The sequence below is a fragment of the Natrix helvetica genome (assembly GCF_964273705.1).
Source record: "Natrix helvetica genome assembly, chromosome: W".
In the NCBI taxonomy this organism is placed as follows: domain Eukaryota; kingdom Metazoa; phylum Chordata; class Lepidosauria; order Squamata; family Natricidae; genus Natrix; species Natrix helvetica.
In genome coordinates, this window is record NC_138555.1 from 63,587,290 (window position 1) to 63,604,482 (window position 17,193).

The 17,193-nt window shown below is 38.4% G+C and overlaps 1 protein-coding gene across 1 annotated transcript in view; it reads left to right on the forward strand.

Annotated features, from left to right (window-relative positions):
• The window catches only part of LOC309400791 (serine/threonine-protein kinase TAO2-like), a 140,753-nt gene that overhangs the window by 21,107 nt on the left and 102,453 nt on the right, over window positions 1–17,193 (forward strand). Inside the window, exon 13 of the mRNA XM_081969458.1 lies at window positions 444–572. Coding sequence (XP_081825584.1) covers window positions 444–572 — 129 coding nt within the window. The remainder of the gene's footprint in view (window positions 1–443; window positions 573–17,193) is intronic.

Below are 17,193 nucleotides of genomic sequence, written 5' to 3' on the forward strand. Positions count from 1 at the left end.
CATGTTTAATCTGGTCTGTCCATGTGATCTTGCTTTGTGCTTAAGACTGGAAACATGACTGAAGTTGAAGCCTCAACCTAGGTTTCCTCAACATGGCACAGATGTTCATCTGATACACCCTCCAGTTGCTTAGAATTCTAGGAATTTGTGCCACAACACATCTGGATGGCGTCAAGTTTGGAAGATTGCCTTAGGGACTATATTACTTTAAATTTCCAAAATCTTGGAACTCCTTCTATAGTACATTCTATAACAGCTTGTGGTCCTGCTCTACTGTATTTTCACAGTTCTTCTTCCTAAAACTGGCTAGTCCTAAATTACTCATAGAAGTGCTGTTTGATCTGCCAACTCTACATTCTGTTTGTGCCTTTTAAAGGAAAACTTGCAGAGGCAATGTTAGAAGCTAAGGCATAGCTTCTTATGTGCATTTTAATGCTTTTCAGGGCCATGACAATCTGTATGATGATCCCTACCAGCTGGAAATGGAGCCCCAGAGCTCATCGTCAGCTGCCCGACGTCGTGCCTACTGCCGTAACCGAGATCACTTTGCCACCATTCGTACGGCTTCTCTGGTGAGGGGAGAAACTTGCTTATATTTATTTTTTTATTTGACATTTTCCAAACATTAAAATCACAATTACACTTTTACATCTTTCTGTTATCAGTATTTCTTTTTTCTGATTTCGGGTTTTTTATTTTCCATTCTACTATTTTATACATATTCTTCTTTGTTTCATACTTTCTCATTTTTACAATATATACATCTATATGCAATATTTCCATCTCTATTGCTTTCTAAATATATGCCATCTCTTTTCATTGTGTTTGCTATGTGTTCTTTATGCATTGATTTTACATCTCTTTTCAAGCCAGTTATACCGCCTTTTCCATATCTTGTAGTTCTCTGTTTCCTCTCTATCTCTTAGTTCCATCGTCAGTTTGTCCATTTCTGAGCATTCTAACACCTTTTTTATGGTTTCTGCATTTGATGGAATGATTTTTAGTTTCCAACTTTGGGCATATGAAATTCTGGCAGCAGTGATTATATGATGCATTAAATGTTGGCTGTCCTTACTAATTTTTTTTTATTATTCTTAGAAAAAACAGCTCAGGGTTCATGTCAATTTTTTGTTCTATTATTTCTTCTAACCATTTTTGAATTTTGGTCCAGAATTCTTTGGCTTTCGGACACGTCCACCACATATGATAGAAGGTCCCCTGTTGGTGGTAACATTCCCAAAAGTTTGGAGATCTATTTGGGAACATTTTGGCCAATCTCGCTTGGGGGGGGGGGGGGGGGTTAATGCCACCTATAAAATATGTTGTAAATGTTTTCCTTATAGGATTCCGACATTGTCAATTTATAATTTTTTCCCCATACTTTTTCCCAATGCTCCAATTCAATATTATACCTGAAGTTCTTAGCCCAAATTATCATTGTTTCCTTCATGGTTTCCTCCTCCATTTTCAATTTTAAGAGACAAATGTTTGTTTTTGTAATCATTGTTTCTTCTGTTCCTGTTACTATTTTGTCCAATTCTTGTTGTTCGTTTTGAAATCCGTACTGTTTTAAGTCCTTTTTGTATCTTGTTTGAATTTGTAGGTATGGTCACCAGCCTAATTCAATTCCCTGTAATTTTATCTCCTGATTTGTTTTAAGTTTTCCTTGCCCATCCAATAACTCCTTATATGTCAATATCCTATTCAAATCTATTAGATTGGGATAGATAATTGCTTCCATTATTGATATCCATCTGGGAATTTTTGTGTAGAAGTTCTTTTGATTTTCATCCATATTTCTAGTAAGGCTCCTCTTACCTGATGTCTGTGGAAGTATTTATGGGCTCTTTCCCTCCCAGATAAAAGCATGCAAGCCCAGCTGTAAATCATGACCCTCTATTGTCAATATTCTTTTATTTGAAGTACTATCCATTCTTTGAGCCATGTTACTGCTGCTGCCTGATAGTAAAGCTCCCAATCTGGGAGGCCAAATCCTCCTTTGATTCTAGAGTCCTGTAGTAATTTTAATTTTACCCTAGCTTTTTTCCCCAGCCAAATAAAATTTAAAATTATTTTATTTAGTTCCACAAAAAACATTTTCCCTAATTTTACTGGTACAGTTTGGAATAGAAATAAAAATTTTGGTAGGATATTCATTTTTATGGTTGCGATTCTTCCAATCAGTGATAATTGTAATTTAGCATAATTTTCCAAGTCCTTTCCTATTTGTTGTAATAATTTTGAATAATTGTCTTCTTTTATGGTAGAACATTTAGCCGTTAGCCAGATTCCAAGATATTTTACCTTTTTAACTATTTGCATTTCCAATACTCTCTAATACCTCATTTTGCCTTTGTGCAAGATTTTTAGTAATTATCTTTGTTTTATTTTTATTTATTTTTAAGCCTGCAACTTTACCAAATTCCTCTACTTCTTGAATTAATACTTTCCCTGTTTCAAGGGGGTCTTCTATTATAAAAACCATATCGTCGGCGAATACCTGTGTTTTGTATTCTTTTTAAAATTTTAACCCTTTTATTTCCTCTTTTTCCCTAATCCGTGTTAGTAAAACCTCCAATGAGAGGATAAATAGAAGAGGCGATAGTGGGCATCCTTGTCTGACCCCTTTATTTATATTGACTTTGTCTGTTAGATCTCCATTTACCATTATTTTAGCTGTCTGGTCTGAATATATTGCCTTAAACATTCTAATAAATTTTTCTCCAAATTTCATAATAGCTAATTGTATAATAAGAAACTGCCAATTTAAATTATCAAAAGCTTTTTGCGAGTCTACCAATACTACTGCTAATTGTTTTTCTGGATGAGCTTCATAGTATTCTAATACATTCATTATAATTCTTGTATTATTTCTTAATTGTCTCTTAGGTAGGAATCCGTTTTGATTCAAATGAATAATTTTGTTTAATATTCTTTTTATTATTCAAATTTTTATTGGTTTTTAAAAAAAATTTCAAGGAAAAAGGGTTATAGGGTTATAAAACATTTTGACAGCTACATCGTGCGGGGGGGGGAAAGCCCCCCCAGGTCTTGCAACTTTTACAAACAATGTAAAGAAGAGCAAGGTATGTAAAAAGAGAAGTCACCTTCTGGTTGGTGATTCAATCGTAAGAGATGTTAATTTAGGAGAGGATAAGGAGGTTTTAAAAGAGGTCAGGTGTCTGCCAGGTGCTACTGCCAGCAGAGACAAGAGGCGTATTCTTAAGATAGTCAAGAATGCAAGTAAGGACTGTGACGTTGATGCTATTATACATCTTGGCACTAATGATCTATCCCAGAAAGATGTACTTTCTGTGCAGAATGATTTCCAGAACTTGGGGTATGAACTTAATAGTATAGGTTGTAGGCTTATCTTTTCAGAGGTTTTACCTGTATATAAGGAACAAAAAGGGAAGGGCCAGCGTGTAGCAGAGTTTAATGTTTGGCTAAAGGAGTGGTGTAAAAGGGAAGGCTTTGGTTTTATTAGTCATGAAGCCTGTAGCTGGTCCAATGAAAAACTGTACAAAAGAGATGGGTTGCACCCATCCAAGAAAGGAACTGAGTTACTTGGCATTAAATTCACAGATTTTCTTGATAAACATTTAAACTGAAGAGCGGGGACAGAGAATTAATAGATACAGAACATCTCTGTCCCCAGCAAACTAAAATTCATAGGGTTATAAATGCATGTAACATAGATGTGTGTGTGGGTAAGATTATCACTCCTGCTGTCAAGCAAAACCAAGCATGTAATAGTGATTGTCATACCATGTGCATGAATCACACAAGTGGCAAGAAAATAGGGGCAGTCAGGCATAATACAGGTTATGTAGACAGTAAACACAAGGTCAATCAAAATGGACTCAAATGTCTATATACCAATGCACAGAGTATGAGGAATAAACAGGGAGAATTAGAAATTCAAGTAAAAGAGGGCAGATATGATATTATTGCCATTACAGAAACTTGGTGGGATGAAACTGACAAATGGAACATACAGCTAGAAGGATTTAAATTATTTAAAAGAAATAGACCAAATAAAAGAGGAGGTGGAGTTGCACTATATATAAGAAATAACTACGTCTCTACAGAAATAGAGCACAACAATAATGAGAACTATCTTGAATGCATTTGGGTCAATATTAAAGGTTGTGGGGGAAATGACATTGCCATAGGTCTATACTACAGGCCACCCAACCAAGCAGAGGAAAAAGATGAACTTTTTGCTAGTCAGCTAACTAAGGTATGTAGGAAGCACACCACAATAGTAATGGGAGATTTTAACTACCCTGACATCAACTGGGAAACAAACTCTGCACCAAGTGGAAGATCCAACAGGTTCCTAACAAACCTAGCAGACAACTTTGTTTTCCAAAAAGTAGAGAAGGAAACAAGGGGATCAGCCATACTGGACTTAATTCTCACTAACAGAGAGGAAATGATAGAAGGTGTTGAAGCCATAGGAACCCTGGGGGCAAGTGACCATGCAATATTGGAATTCAACATTATCCAAACACAAGTAGTAGAACAAAGTAAAACTAGAGTCTTGGACTTTAAGAAAGCTAATTTCAATAAACTTAGAGAGAGCTTGGGAAAAATTCCATGGATGAGAATCCTCGAGGGGAAAACAACTCAAGAAGCTTGGGAAATTTTGAAAAATGAGATTAGAAAAGCCCAGTCTAACACAATACCAATGAAGAAGAAAAACAACAGCTCCCAAAAGAAACCAGCATGGCTGCATAAACAACTATCTGACAAACTGAAAGACAAAAAAGGTAAGTATAAAAAGTGGAAGGAGGGGGACATAACTAAGGCAGAATATCAGCAAATAGCCCGAGCCTGTAAAGATGAAGTGAGGAAAGCTAAGGCTCACAATGAAGAAAGGCTTGCCACAAAAGTAAAAATTAACAAAAAAAGCTTCTTCCAACATGTTAAAAACAAGAAAAAAGTTAAGGAAACAATTGGTCCATTGCTAGGAGAAAGTGGCAAGAAGGTGACAAGCAACAGGGAGAAAGCAGAACTATTTAACTCATGTTTTGCATCTGTCTTTACACAAAGGGATAAAACAGTCCAACCTATCAAAAGCAGCACCACAAAATTAGGAACACAAATTGAAATAGGGAAGAAAATGGTAAGTGAGCACCTGTCTACCCTAGATGAGTTCAAATCACCAGGACCGGATGGATTACACCCCAGAGTTCTGAAGGAACTAGCAGATGAGATCTCAGAACCACTGAATTATATCTTTCAGAGATCCTGGAACACCGGGGAACTACCAGAGGACTGGAAAAGAGCTGATGTGGTTCCCATCTTCAAAAAAGGGAAAAAATTAGATCCAGGAAACTACAGACCTATCAGCCTAACCTCAATACCAGGAAAGATTCTGGAAAAAATAATCAAGCAACGAATTTGCGAACACCTAGAAGCAAACAAAGTAATAGCCAAAAGCCAACATGGATTTGTCAAAAACAGATCATGCCAGACTAATCTTATTGCATTCTTTGATAATGTGACAAAATTAGTGGACCAGAGGAATGCCGTTGATATAGTTTACTTGGACTTCAGTAAGGCTTTTGATAAGGTAGACCATAACCTACTACTAGATAAAGTAGAAGAATGTGGGTTAGACAGCATCACCACCAGATGGATTGGTAACTGGCTGACCAACCGCACTCAACGTGTAGTTCTCAATGGAACTGCATCTACATGGAGGGAAGTATGCAGTGGAGTACCCCAAGGCTCTGTTTTAGGCCCAGTACTCTTCAACATCTTCATCAATGATTTGGATGAGGGAATAAATGGGGAACTCATCAAATTTGCAGATGATACCAAGCTGGCAGGAATAGCCAACACTCCAGAAGATAGGCTTAAGATACAGAAGGATCTTGACAAACTTGAACATTGGGCACTATCTAATAAAATGAAATTCAATGGTGAAAAGAGTAAGGTTCTACATTTAGGCAACAAAAACGGAATGCACAGGTACAATATAGGTGATACCTTACTCAGTAGTAGTAACTGTGAAAGGGATCTTGGAGTCCTAGTGGACAACCATTTAAATATGAGTCAGCAGTGTGCAGCAGCTGCCAAAAAAGCCAACACAGTTCTAGGCTGCATCAACAGAGGGATAGAATCAAGATCACGTGAAGTGTTAATACCACTTTATAATGCCTTGGTAAGGCCACACTTGGAATACTGCATTCAGTTCTGGTCGCCACGATGTAAAAAAGATGTGGAGACTCTAGAAAGAGTGCAGAGAAGAGCAACAAAGATGATTAGAGGACTGGAGACTAAAACATATGAAGAACGGTTGCAGGAACTGGGTATGTTTAGCTTAAGAGAAAGAAGGACTAGGGGAGACATGATAGCATTATTCCAATATCTCAGAGGTTGCCACAAAGAAGAGGGAGTCAAACTATTCTCCAAAGCACCTGAGGGTAGAACAAGAAGCAATGGGTGGAAACTAATCAAGGAGAGAAGCAACTTAGAACTGAGGAGAAATTTCCTGACAGTGAGAACAATTAATCAGTGGAACAGCTTGCCTCCAGAAGTTGTGAATGCCCCAACACTGGAAGTCTTTAAGAAGATGTTGGATAGCTATTTGTCTGAAACGGTATAGGGTTTCCTGCCTAGGCAGGGGGTTGGACTAGAAGACCTCCAAGGTCCCTTCCAACTCTACTATTGTATTGTATTAATGATAGAAAAATATCAGCATTTACTTAAGTATTAGCAGTTTTAAATTTGACACAAAATCATCGGTATGTTTCAATCATTTGTTTTGTATCATTTCCATAAAAATACATTGTAGCAACAATTGCAATAGTGTTCCAAGTCACTTTTGTGATCTGAGTCTTCTAGCTGTTGCGTCCTCTCTCCCATCCACCGGCTGAGCCTCAGCCCCTCCCCCCCTTGTTTCTTGTGTAACATCCCCCATTTCACCTAAAAGAGCACTGTGTTTTTTAGCGAAAGCCTCTGCTTCCATAGGTGTGTGGATTCTAATTCTGCTGCCCTCCCAAAAAATCAGCATGCCTTCTGGAAATAGCCATCTAAACCAGACCCCATTATTATATAATTTTTTTACTAAGAAGGAATATTTCCTTCTATTATCTCTTACTTTTTTGGGGATCTGTTTAAGAATGGTTATTTCTTTGTCTTTATATTTTAGTGGTCCTCCCCTTTGAGCTCCTAGAACCTCATCTCTTGTAGTTTTTCTAAGAAATTTAATATGAACTTCCCTTGGAACGTTGTGTGTTCTTGCATAGGCCGAATTAACCCTATAAATCAGGTCAATGTCCCACCAAAGCTGTTGTTTATCTCTATTGATATACTCTGCTAGTATTGTGGTCATAGTCTCCTTGAGATCTTCATTCTCAGCTTCTGGCAAATTTTGGAACCTAAGAAAGAAAGACATCCTTTCAAATTCCATTTTTAACATCTGATTCCCAAATTCTGTATTCCCCCTCTGGATTGTCTTCATCTCATCTCTAATCCCGACCGCCCCCTCCTCCAGCACACCAATCCTCTGTTCATTCCGTGTAGTTTGCTGGTTCGTCTCTCTGAGCTCTTCCTTTAAGTCCTGCAATTGTTTTTTAATTTCGTCCTGTCCCTTTAAGATGTTTTGAAGCATCTGCTGAGTAGACAGGTCTTTTGCACTCTCTTCAGAGGCTTTAGGTTGTAGGAAAGATCCCATTTGTGACTGGTGTGCAGGGCTGGACGTTGAAGATGTTGGGGCCGACGAGGCCTTACCAGGTGGCAATTTCTTAGGACCCATCATAAGGCTCAGAGTTAATTGTTATTCTGCACAAAGAAATGGCATCTGTGGGAGAGCACAGCCGGCAGGGATCACCAAACAAGCAGGTCCAAAGGGGAACAAGTCCTCTAGCAGAAAAGTTAAAGCAGATAGGTGGGTCAAAATATTCCAAGTCCAGGGCAATAACGTGTTTGGAGAGGCTCCTGGAGGTCTCTGGGGTGGAAGTTAGTTGAAAGCCATAAAGTTTTCCAAGGGAGGAGTCTCATTCATAAAGACAAAGAAGAAAGAGGAAGTTGGCCATCTTGGGTCAGCCAGTATAGGTGATCAGGAAAACAACAAAGTCAAAATTTCCATAAGTAGTTTAAAAAAGAGTCAGTTCAGCCATCCTTTCTCTCGCAATTGTAGCCAACGAAAAAGATTTTTCCCCATTATTTAAGGGAAGTGAAAGTGGTTTTCAAACTTTCTCTCTCCCCTATGAAGGGGAGGGATTTTTCAAACGCCGCTTTTCCGAGGGGGGTGGAATTTCCCCCCCCTCCAATCTAAACTCCTCCAGAAGTTGAAACAAGCAAGGCAGGAAAACTGCAAAGCCGTCAGGAATATAAAAATAGTAAAAGACCTGGGGAGACCCCTCGGCTCACCGCTCTTCAGCTGCTTCGTTCTAATTGATTGTTTCCTTCAGGCTGCGTTCGGAGAAGCGCGTGGTGGCATTCTGCACGCTCCCCACGCTCCCCGGCTCCTGGGGCAAAGCTGGAGACCCCCCCGCGGCCGCCGCCGTTCCAGGGGGCCCCAGCAAGCCGCCCCTTCGGCAGGGCGCCCCTCCAAGGCACCCTGTGCTCCCCCCAGATTCCAGGGGAGCCCACCGGAGCAGCGAGAAGGCAGACGCGGACGTCCGTCTCCTTTGGCTGCCGGAAGTCGTCTCCGTTTAATATTTTTTTAAGTCTTTCCGCAGTGATTGTCATAAATATTTTATAGTCAGCATTTAGCAGCGAGATTGGCCTATAGTTTTGGATCAATTGATTGTTTCTTCTTTTGGAATTAATGTTATAAATGCCTCAGTCCATGAACTTGGCATTTTTGCTTGTTCTAGTACTTCATTGTACAGTTCTAACATTATTTCCTCAAAAGTTTCTTGAAATTTTTTATATATCTCTGCGGGGATCCCATCTGGTCCTGGTGATTTGTTGTTGTTGTTTTTTTCTTTCTTAATTGCCTCCTTTATCTCTGTTAGAGTTATTTTCTCTTTTAGCATTTCTCTTGCTTCCTCTGAAATACTTGGTAGGTTTCTCTCTTGTAAATAATTTTGGATTTCTTTTTCTGAGACGTTTTCATGACTATAGAGTTTGAAAAAAGTTTTGGATTATACATTTTTTTTCTTCTGATTTATGGAACAAATTCCTGTGTTCATCCTGTAATTGCTGTATTTTTTCGTTTTTTGTTTCTTCAATTTGTGGTCCAGCCATCTACCTGGTTTATTTGCTGTTTCAAAATAGTTTTGTTTCGCCATTTTTATATTACGTATCATTTCTTCTTGAAGTGCTAGATTGATTTTGTGTTTCACCAAATCTCTCTTCTTTGATTTTAATATTTTTTAGTTCTTTCTACAACACCGTCTCCAACTCTTTAAGCTTCTCCTGTAATAATCTTTGCTTTTTCCTTATTTCTCCTTGCCGTATATGCTATTGTTATACCCCGCATGTAGGCTTTTGTGGTATCCCATAGGTTTTGTAGTGTTGTTTGATCTTTCTTGTTTTCCTTAAAGAAAATATCTAATTCCTTATCCATCATTTGTATATATGATTTTTCTTTTACAATTCGCTGATTTAGCGTCCATCTGAATATTTTCCTCTGACCTTTCTATTTTACCATTAGTGGATTATGGTCTGCCCATGTATTTGGTGAAATCTCCATATCTTCTATGTTATTGATCAATTCTGGGTTCATTCAAGCCGTTGGATGTTGGATAGCCATCTGTCTGAAACGGTATAGGGTTTCCTGCCTAGGCAGGGGGTTGGACTAGAAGACCTCCAAGGTGTTGCAACGAGATTTGCAACACACTCGAGTCCGGATTCGCCTGTCTGGGCCTTCAGGGTTCTCCCTTGGGTGGGAGAACGAGCCCCGGTCCTCACCGGGAATTTGGAGGGTCCACACGTGGACGAAGGCCGCAAATTAAGACACTACACAAAGAGTTAGTTTGAAATAGGCAGGCAAAGGATGCCTGGAGGGTGTAAGTTACAGACCTCCTGACATGCTTTGTACAACCCCTTTTATTGTATAGATTTTCAAGGGCGGGGGAGTGGACACATATATGAAAGTTTCAGTAATTTTCCACAAGAAGCAAATAACAACTGCGTCACAGCAAAAGGTGGGCTAACATCTACCATATAACAGTCAAATAGTCAAATATCTGCGGTTAACCAACATCCTATGCAAGCAATATTTTAAGCTATATGAACGGTTATTCAGATACTGTGGTCGGCCAATATCCTGTGCAAGCACTCTGTTAAAAGGTCACATTCCTATTCTATGCAAGCACTATATATGTTAAAGGTCACATTCTTAAGGCCTACTTGCATTACAGCCTCAGCAAAAGCCTGAACCAAACTACTGTCATGCATTCACATCTCCTCTGTTTTTATTATTAAAAGGAGGTCAATATCCCTCTAAGGCTATGCATTCCTCTAACGACCCACCCTCCGATAGGCAGCGAGAAGAACCATTCACCCTATCCGGGAATTGAATCTCACTTTCTGTGTCGGAATCGGAATCCGAAAATGTCAGCAATGGTTGTTTGCAAGAGTCATACGAGGAGGGCAATAAGTTTTGCAGTAGGTTTAGATCTTTTCTAGTTGCATTAACTTCTTTATCTATATCACCTAAACGGCTACGTAAAAATCGAAGCAATTTTCCCATAACACAAGGACCAATAATGCAAGCAAGCAAAACCAAAATCAAAGGGCCTATGAGTGCTGAAAGCAAGGTTGTTAGCCATGGTGATAAATTGAACATTCCTTAATACCATATGTGAGACTTGGAGCGTTCTGTCTCTCTGTCTTTTAATCGGGTGTTTAGTTCTGCCATGGAGTCAAGCACAATGCCTGAACTGTCTGTATAAAAACAGCATTCTTCTTTCAAAGCTACACACAACCCGCCCTGTTTTAAAAACAGCAAATCCAAACCCCTTCTATTCTGTAAAACAACCTCAAATAGTGAAGTGAGAGAATTCTGAAGAGCAACCATAAATTGTTCAATGCGTTTGAGATCGGCATCAATTTAAGACATTCGAGATTTAGGCAAGTAAAGGGTGCATTGATGATACAATTCTGTAGAGGCATTAATACAATATTGAGAGAAGTTATAGGGTACATATCCAATACAACAACCTTGACCTTCAATTGAAGTCACTGTTATAGAAGAATTAGACCACCGGCAGGTGGTATCTGAGGTACTATTGGTAAAAGGTAGGGCAGAACCTATGGCCTCATAAAATGGTGGTTGGAAAAAAAGACACATCCAACACTCCGGATCAGCATTAGGAAAGGCATGACTGTTATTAAGAGCAAAATAGGAGGAAGAAATAAGAGACAATAAGGCTTATTAAAATTATACAGTTAACTACTTTAACACATATTACATTTTTAGGAACTGCTACTATCAATATATACAAAGCAATTGCATCAGAGGGAGGATCATAAGCAATTAATCCTCAATGAAAGATAGTCTTATAATTCGAACCAATGAAGTGTTGAATTACTGCAGGCAAAATTCAAACAGGATCCAAGCATATAAAAAGCAAATGTTTCATGTACAGTTCAAGTCAGTGTGTGTAATGTTAGTTGCACCCATAGATTTTTATTGCAGTCACTGTTCAAATGAGTTTTTTGGTGAGATGACAAAACAAGTAAACATAAACAAATGATGACTAATGATAACTAAAAACTTGGCAAAAATGGCAGCACATAAGTTGTCGTGTCGTTGTTTCAGCACTGCTTTGGTAGTTTTTGGTTTTTCATATCACTAGACAGCTGTTTTGGCAAGATCGTATTGGCCACTGTGCTGTCTGTAAAGTCATCTTGGTCATCTCTGGAACTGGATTTGGGAACTGGTACGACAATATTCTTGTCTAGACAAACATCACGTACTAGAATCCATAAAAATCTGTAAAAACAAGCACAACATATCCTCGTCCCCCTTGCGGGGGAGGCAAACAAACTTTTTAAATCTATTGTGTTACCTATGCCAAATTAGCCAAATTGGGGTACACCAAATTACTAGGTACCCAAAATCCCTCCTTTTTTATATGTTTGAAAAAACAGTCCCTGAAGGACCAATTAACACGTTCCACAATGGCTTAACCTGTGGAATTATAAGGAAAAACCCAAAAAATTAAAACTGGTGCAATTAGTACAAAATTACAAAAAGGCCAATAAAAAATAGGCCAGGCCATTGTCAGTTTTTTTAAAAAAAAATTTGCCCAAGGCAATAAAGGCTGAAAAAGAAAATAAAAAAATGTGGCCAAAAATTAAAAATAGATAATACAATAATAATACAATAGTAGAGTTGGAAAAAACCTTGGAGGTCTTCTAGTCCAACCCCCTAACTAAATAAATGAATTTATTTCTAAGGAGCCAAAAAAAAGAAAACATAGGTGACATCCATTTGCCATAGTGATTAGAGGCCAAATCATAAAAATTAACTTCTTTGTCCCCAGAGGGGGATGCCCCAAAACACTAGGAACAAAATAAAACAATTTGCTTGGCCTGGTTGAGTGGCATATAGCAAAATTGTGCCAGTCCCCAGGCATTTTGATGAAAAAAAAATTATCAAAAATAAATCTAAAAAACAAAACAAAACATAGTTTCTAAAAAAATAAAAATAAATTGACACACATAATAAAAGTCAGAAATATAGTTAAAAAGCTTATTAAAAAAAGATGTGAAAAAATAAAATAACAAAAAACAATTTTTAGAGTTACAAAAACAACAATATTGCAAGGTAGGAAACTTTCATAAGAGTCCTTATAAACAATTTCATCTTCCATCCAAAAAAAAAAAAACAGTCTTATGAAAGCAAAGAATTGAAAACAATAGGCAAGCAGAAAAGTCATACAGACCACATAGTCAATTAAAAGACACTGAAAAAAAATTATTTTGAAAATAAAATAAAAAAATCAAATTTTGGAATAGAAAAATTAATGTTAATAAAATCAGTCCAATTTCTACAAAAAACCCAAGGTTATTAATTTTACTGCCTAAAAAAATGGCAAAACATTTTAAAACGGAGTCTGTTGTCTTTAAAAAAAACATCAAAAGAATTAGCTGACAAGTTACGCAAACCACAAATGGAATGCTCAAAATCTCATTAATCTTTTGAACTGTGACAAGGGCACAAAAAAAGGAAAAAATAAATCAAATAAAAAACTTTAAATAGCGGCAGACAAAAACGGACAAATCCAAACAAAAATTCCCCAATAGCTGCCATAAATTAATTAGCAAAATAACTCCTTTCAAACAAAAAAGGTTGGAACAAAAAAGACTATAACATTTTATGCAGTCATGCTTTATTAAAACAATCTACAATTCATACAATACAATACAATACAATACAATAACAGAGTTGGAAGGGACCCTAGAGGTCCTTCAATCCAACCCCCTGCCTAGGCAGGAAACCTATACCATCTCAAACAAATAACCATTCATGCCAACTTTTACCATCAACCTACTCACATTTGCACTACAATCATTAATTTTACATATAAAAATCCCATTTCATTCTTTCTTCATGCAAGGCAGTTATTACAATTACTTCAGGGAGCTGTACATAAGCCAATGAGCTCCATTTTCTATTATTAAAGGATCTCAACTTCCCTCCAGGTCTGGAGATAATCACACACACACACATACATGCACAAATACCATGGCTCGTTCTCCAAGCATGTAAAAACTCAGAGAGCAGTGTATAGATGCACACCTAAGAATTTCTTAACAGATATTACATCAAATTAATCAAGTCCAATTACCTAGGTCTTCCATTCAGACAGGCTTTACCTTTTTGTTACCTGCTAAATTTCTTACTTTTGCTTGAAGTGACCCGGCTGTTCTATCTCCTTAAGCACTAGATAGTTAATGCCTGTCTCTGCCCTGGGGTGTTCGTTTCTAATGTGGATCTGCCAACGGACGCTGGCTAATTTTTAAAGATCCAAATTCTATCTTGATATCCCAGCACGCGCTGGCATTTTTAAATATCAAGATGTATAAAAACAATGTACAGAGATGTTTGTCCACACATTGTTTGCATTCAGCCAGGGTTCTAGGTTGGCTCATGCTGGCATATTTTTAAAGATCCAAGATGTATGGAGACTTTCATGAACACATCATTTGCATCTGGGTGGGGCCCTTGATTCATCTGATGGTGGCCAAAAAATCAGCAAATTTGTTGACAAAATCTAAATCAAAACTGCCTTCTGGAGGCCAGGTTTTTACTTTAGGACTAATAGAGTAGGTTGGTCAGAAAAATGTGCAGAGGGTTTTTACTCAGGTTGAAGGCAAACCTTTAGTAGGAACTTCCTTCATTTCATACATACATACAAGACAACAAAGGCAGAAAAGGAGCCAGCCCGTGAATCTACGTCAGGAAAGTCAGTAGGAGTTTCAGTAGGAAAAGAAGCAGAAGTCTCCGCCGGGGGAGCGGAGGAAGCGACTGAGACTTTGGGGGCCTCATAAGGAGGTGGTGAAACCTTCGGGGTTTCGTCCTAAGGAGAAGGATTAGAAACAAAAGAAACGGAAGAATCGTCTGAAGGAGAATTAGGATAAAGAGTAAGCGATAGATTTTTTAGAAAGCGGGTAGACAGTAGTGCCATTAATCTTTTGGAGACAATTTGAACGCTTCACGAGAGCGAAAAGCTCCTCTCGGTGATGAGCAGAAGCTTTTGAGCCCGCGGAGCCCATGACTTACGTGTGCACAGTGGCGCTTCCGGCCGGGTAAGGTCACAGGAGTGAAGGAGAGCACACCGCTAGACAACGATCGTGCCCACGAAGACGCCAAGACAGGACAATCAGCCGGACGAGCCCCCAGATGTTGCAACGAGATCTGCAACACACTCGAGTCCGGATTCGCCTGTCTGGGCCTTCAGGGTTCTCCCTTGGGTGGGAGAACGAGCCCCGGTCCTCACCGGGAATTTGGAGGGTCCACACGTGGACGAAGGCCGCAAATTAAGACACTACACAAAGAGTTAGTTTGAAATAGGCAGGCAAAGGATGCCTGGAGGGTGTAAGTTACAGACCTCCTGACATGCTTTGTACAACCCCTTTTATTGTATAGATTTTCAAGGGCGGGGGAGTGGACACATATATGAAAGTTTCAGTAATTTTCCACAAGAAGCAAATAACAACTGCGTCACAGCAAAAGGTGGGCTAACATCTACCATATAACAGTCAAATAGTCAAATATCTGCGGTTAACCAACATCCTATGCAAGCAATATTTTAAGCTATATGAACGGTTATTCAGATACTGTGGTCGGCCAATATCCTGTGCAAGCACTCTGTTAAAAGGTCACATTCCTATTCTATGCAAGCACTATATATGTTAAAGGTCACATTCTTAAGGCCTACTTGCATTACAGCCTCAGCAAAAGCCTGAACCAAACTACTGTCATGCATTCACACCAAGGTCCCTTCCAACTCTACTATTGTATTGTATTGTAAGCCATATCAATTCGCGACCACGAATTGTGCGGATGGGGGAAAAAAGTGTACTGTCTTTTTTGGGGGATTTATCTGTCTCCATGCATCCTTTAAATTTAATTCTTGCACCACTTCGAAGAAGGTACTCGGTAGTTGTCGTCTTTTCTTTTTCTTCTTCTTTGTATTCCTATAATCTATTTTGTTGTCTGCCACTGCATTGAAATTGCCTATTATACAGACATCTTCCCAATCTGATTCAATTATTTTCTTGTGTAATTTATTATAGAATTCTTTTTGGTTTATATTTGGAGCATAAATTGTCACCAACAGAATTCTTTTTTGATTTGTTGTTATTTCTGTCATTAAAAATCTGCCTTCTCTATCACTAAATATTTTCCTCAAATTTAACCAATATTTTATGTATACCGCAATTCCTCTTTTCTTATTTTGTGCTAACGCCAGATGCAGCTTTCCTAATTTGGGGCATTCTAGAATATTACCATATTTTTCTTTGATATGGACCTCCTGTCTTTTGAGTCTTGTTAATGTTTCTTTTCGCTTGGCCGATGAATTGATACCATTGATGTTCAAGAATATCATCTTTATTTCATCTTCCATCTTATTTGTATGTTGGTTTAGGTCCTTTCCTTGTTCTTGTCTCGGTTTGTGTTCTTGTCCTGGCTCCTTCTCTCTCCTGTCATTCTGTTTCCCTTCGATCCCTTATATCCTGCTCCGTAAGTTTTTCCTCTGATGTCTGTTCTTCCTGACTCTTATTTTCTGCTTCCTCTCTACTATCTTGTTCGTCTTCTCCTATTATATAGTGATCATAAAATTCCTGTGCCTTTTCCAGCGAGTCAATACGGAATTTTTTTTCCTGCCAGGTTATTAGCATTCCCTCATGGATAAGCCTTCTAAACATCACTCTGTATTTGAGCAATTGGGTCGATAGGAAATGGTAGTTTCTTCTTCGTTCCCTTATCCGTTTTGGTATCGGTTTTAATGTTATGATTTCTTTTCCCTTATAAACCAAAGACTCTTCTCTTGTTTTGCTGTAGACTTCATCTCTTGTCTTTTTTCTTGTAAATTTTACATGTATCTCTCTTGGAAGTTTATGTCTGCGTGCATAGTTTGTGTGGACCCTCTACACTTCGTCCAAGTCATTTTCCACTTCCGGCTTGCTTTTTTGCAGAAGTTTGGCCATTAACTTTGAAAGATCTTCCTCCTTAGTTTCCACTATATTTTGGAATCTAAGATAAAACATTGATCTCTCCATCTCTAACTGGCCTCTTCCATTTCTTTGTTTACCGCCATCATTTTACTTTCTGTTTTATGTAGTTTTTTTTCTGTTTGTTCCATTCTAGTTTCCACTATTTTGATTTTTTGCTCATTTTATATTATCTTTTCCTGTATTGTACCAATTTTATCATCTAGTTTGCATAGCTCTCCTTTCACCTCCCCATATCACTGTTACATTCTTCAAGACTTTTTGTCATTACCTCCTGCATCTTCATCATTGTCTCCTGAATTGATGTTAGGGTTGATTGTGTGAAGGTTCCAAGAGTTGCCCTAATTAATTTACGAGTCCCGAGACGAAATTCAAAAAAAGCCCCCATTCATTTATTAGGACTAATGCGTTTCCAGATTGCACGTTTTGTAGATTTATAGCGGAGCCTGATTTCTCACCTCCTAGCATGCTTTTCACTGAACGTGGGCCTGATGGGGATGCTATCGTTGTGGTTGTGTCTGTGTCTCCCCCCCCCCC